A 2,793-nucleotide genomic window follows, 5' to 3' on the forward strand; every position below is an offset into this window, starting at 1 on the left:
TACAGTATATATATATATATATATATATATATATATATCATATTTGCTTTATCAGGTTTAGGTAAATTAGATTGCTGTAGATCAATTTGTTTAATATTGTATTAATGAGATATCCTCATTGTGGGGGAGTGTAGATTTGATAGGAATCTTATGTAATAATTAATGATTGCATAGCGCCACCACTATTTTTGTGATGTGCCACTAAGTTTAAACACAGCTAAGCCGTAAAGACGCCAATGAAGACGTGTTTTTGAGCTGTCCGGAATGAAGTAACAAATTTCCGTTAAATACCGTTTCAAGATCGTCAATGTATGATGATATTATGAATGTAAGTTTATATATCAATTCTGTATGATTAATAGGGTTGATAATAATAATTTATGTTCTACAGTAAAATTAGTTTGACCATGTGTTATACTGTAGAAGCTTCCATATTGATTGCTTAGCTTGAATTACATTAGAACATATATCCTAGGCTATATGAGTTATATCGTTACATAGTATTTATGAGGCCATTATTGTATCTTGTGTAGAGGTTATAATGTAACTGTATGACATTTCATTAGGTCAATTTATATAATTGTTATTTGATGTATTTTTAAAATCATGATAACCTTAACAACAAAACCCATAAATTCACATTAGGCTGTTGCTTCGACTATGCATTTTCGCAATATGCTATGTTTTGTACTGTACGGAAAAAGGACCCCTTTTTCCTCATTTTCCCCAAGTTTTGAAATATTCAAAAATGTATCTCATTAAGTGCATTTATCTCATTAACCAAGTTTTTCGTCGAAGTTTAAGAATAATAATAAGAGCGTGATAACGTTTTTCGTGTTCATTGCACATTTCCTCCTCAGTGTTAGTTTTAATTATCGACTGGCAAAAAAGTGTTATGCTGTCCGCCCAATATTGCAAATCATGATTTTTTGCTCATAGTCATAAGCAATCACAGCAAAGAACTAGGTAGGTAATTATTGAACTGCCCATGCGTGTAATGAAAAAATTGTCACATTTTTGGCGAATTCGCGTAGCCTAGTAGGACAAATATCAGTGCCGTACGAGTATGAGGGCACATTAGCGTACGAGAATCCCATGCATAGGCTTCTTTTCGAGATAGTACAATACATACTGTACATAAACTTAAAAAAAACAAAAAATTAAAAAAAGCTTGGTTTATACAGTAGTTTTGGTGATTTAATGCCAGTTAAATACACTCCATGATACAGATTGATGTTACAGTGGTCTTATTTATTGTTTCATAGTACAGATTCACAACATTTACAGAATTCAATTTGAAAAGAAGCCCATCCTGAAAAGAAGCCGATCCTAAGTTCGCAGGAAAAAAAAAATCGCAGGGCTTCAATTCGAGGTTTTACGGTATATTGACTGAGAGTGTACCATAGTATTAGCAATAGTGTTTTTCGTTAGGTCTAATCTTAGATTTTTGTCAATGCCAAACGGCAAAATATTCTATTTAATATTTCTAGTATCTCTTTTTCTTCTTCTTTATTATTATTATTATTATGGTTTAGAGGTAGGCAGAATAATAATTATACACTTCCAAGGTAGAAGGAGAGCGAGTGTGTTATTTGTTTTGTGTGCGTATGAGGTTGGTATGAGCTACCATCGAAACTGTATCGATGCGTGACGGTAGCGCGATAAGCGCAACGTACGCCCGCGCAACGAATAATAATTATTCAAACCTAATGCTTTCGATTGGAGCATATTATTCTTTTTAACGCAATAACCACTGCGTAATCCCAAAGTGTCATCATTTCAAAACTCAATTCCTTACCTGTAGTTTTTGCAACTAACCTTGCCTTCAACTTTACTCGGTATCATTAAAATGGCAAATTCTAAAGTTTTTACTTTATCTTTAATCACCGTATTGTTTATCGGTAAGTAAAGTAGGATCAGCCTAGGCCGGACTAATAATAATAAATATTAGGCCTATGCCTCAAACGATTTTTTATTTAATCTCTAAGACTCGACTCGATTTCGATACGATACCAATTAGTTTATATTCTAAGGAGCAACAGTAGGCTAGACACTTCGCACAACCTTGGCGCTCGAGTATTTACTATTTATTGTAACAAAAAGAACATTCCTGCATTAATTAACTTGGTCTAAGCCTTGTAATGAATGCATAACAGGGGCGGATCCAGAAGTTTTGGTTAGGGGGGTTAGAGGGGGGGGGGGCTATAGGTATATGTGTAAAGTGCCTCCAAGTGCCTGCGGAGGCTAGGTTTGGGAGGAGGTGTCTCCGTCCGATAAGATAGGGTTCAGAGGGGTAGCTGAACGCTTTAGCTATTAGATGTATGTATGTATGTATGTATGCATGTATGTGTGGGTGTGTGTGTGTATGTATGTATGTATATGTATATACATATATAAATATATAATATATATATATATATATATACATACATAGTCATATTGGTCCACGTGTGTTCAAATGATACAGAAAATAAGACATAAAATAATGATGCGGAAAACGTTGAGTTAGACAGAACACAATATAATTTATTTAGGAAACGTATATTTAAAGTACTTTGATATCGAGTAGTAGAAGCGATAGCTCATGATACAGATAAATATTATGGCAATAAAAATCATAAGATAATATATAAGCTTAATGTACATACATAAATATGTATATGATATAATGTAATATAATAAAATAATAATAATAATAAAATAATAATATAATAATAAAATAATAAAATAATAATAATAATAATAATAATAATAATAATAATAATAATAATAATAATAATAATGATAAAAATA

General features: G+C 31.9%; 1 protein-coding gene across 1 annotated transcript in view; it reads left to right on the forward strand.

Annotated features, from left to right (window-relative positions):
- The first annotated feature begins 226 nt into the window (after nt 1-226).
- LOC117114241 (63 kDa sperm flagellar membrane protein-like) overlaps nt 227-2,793 on the forward strand; it is a 34,071-nt gene continuing 31,504 nt past the window's right edge. The window contains exon 1 of the mRNA XM_033257844.1: nt 227-328. Within this exon, the coding sequence (XP_033113735.1) occupies nt 308-328 (21 nt within the window). The 5' untranslated portion in view covers nt 227-307. The remainder of the gene's footprint in view (nt 329-2,793) is intronic.

The sequence above is a fragment of the Anneissia japonica genome, unplaced genomic scaffold (genome assembly GCF_011630105.1).
Source record: "Anneissia japonica isolate Jap-2015-1 unplaced genomic scaffold, ASM1163010v1 scaffold1525_len913038_cov183, whole genome shotgun sequence".
NCBI classification, from domain to species: Eukaryota; Metazoa; Echinodermata; class Crinoidea; order Comatulida; family Comatulidae; genus Anneissia; species Anneissia japonica.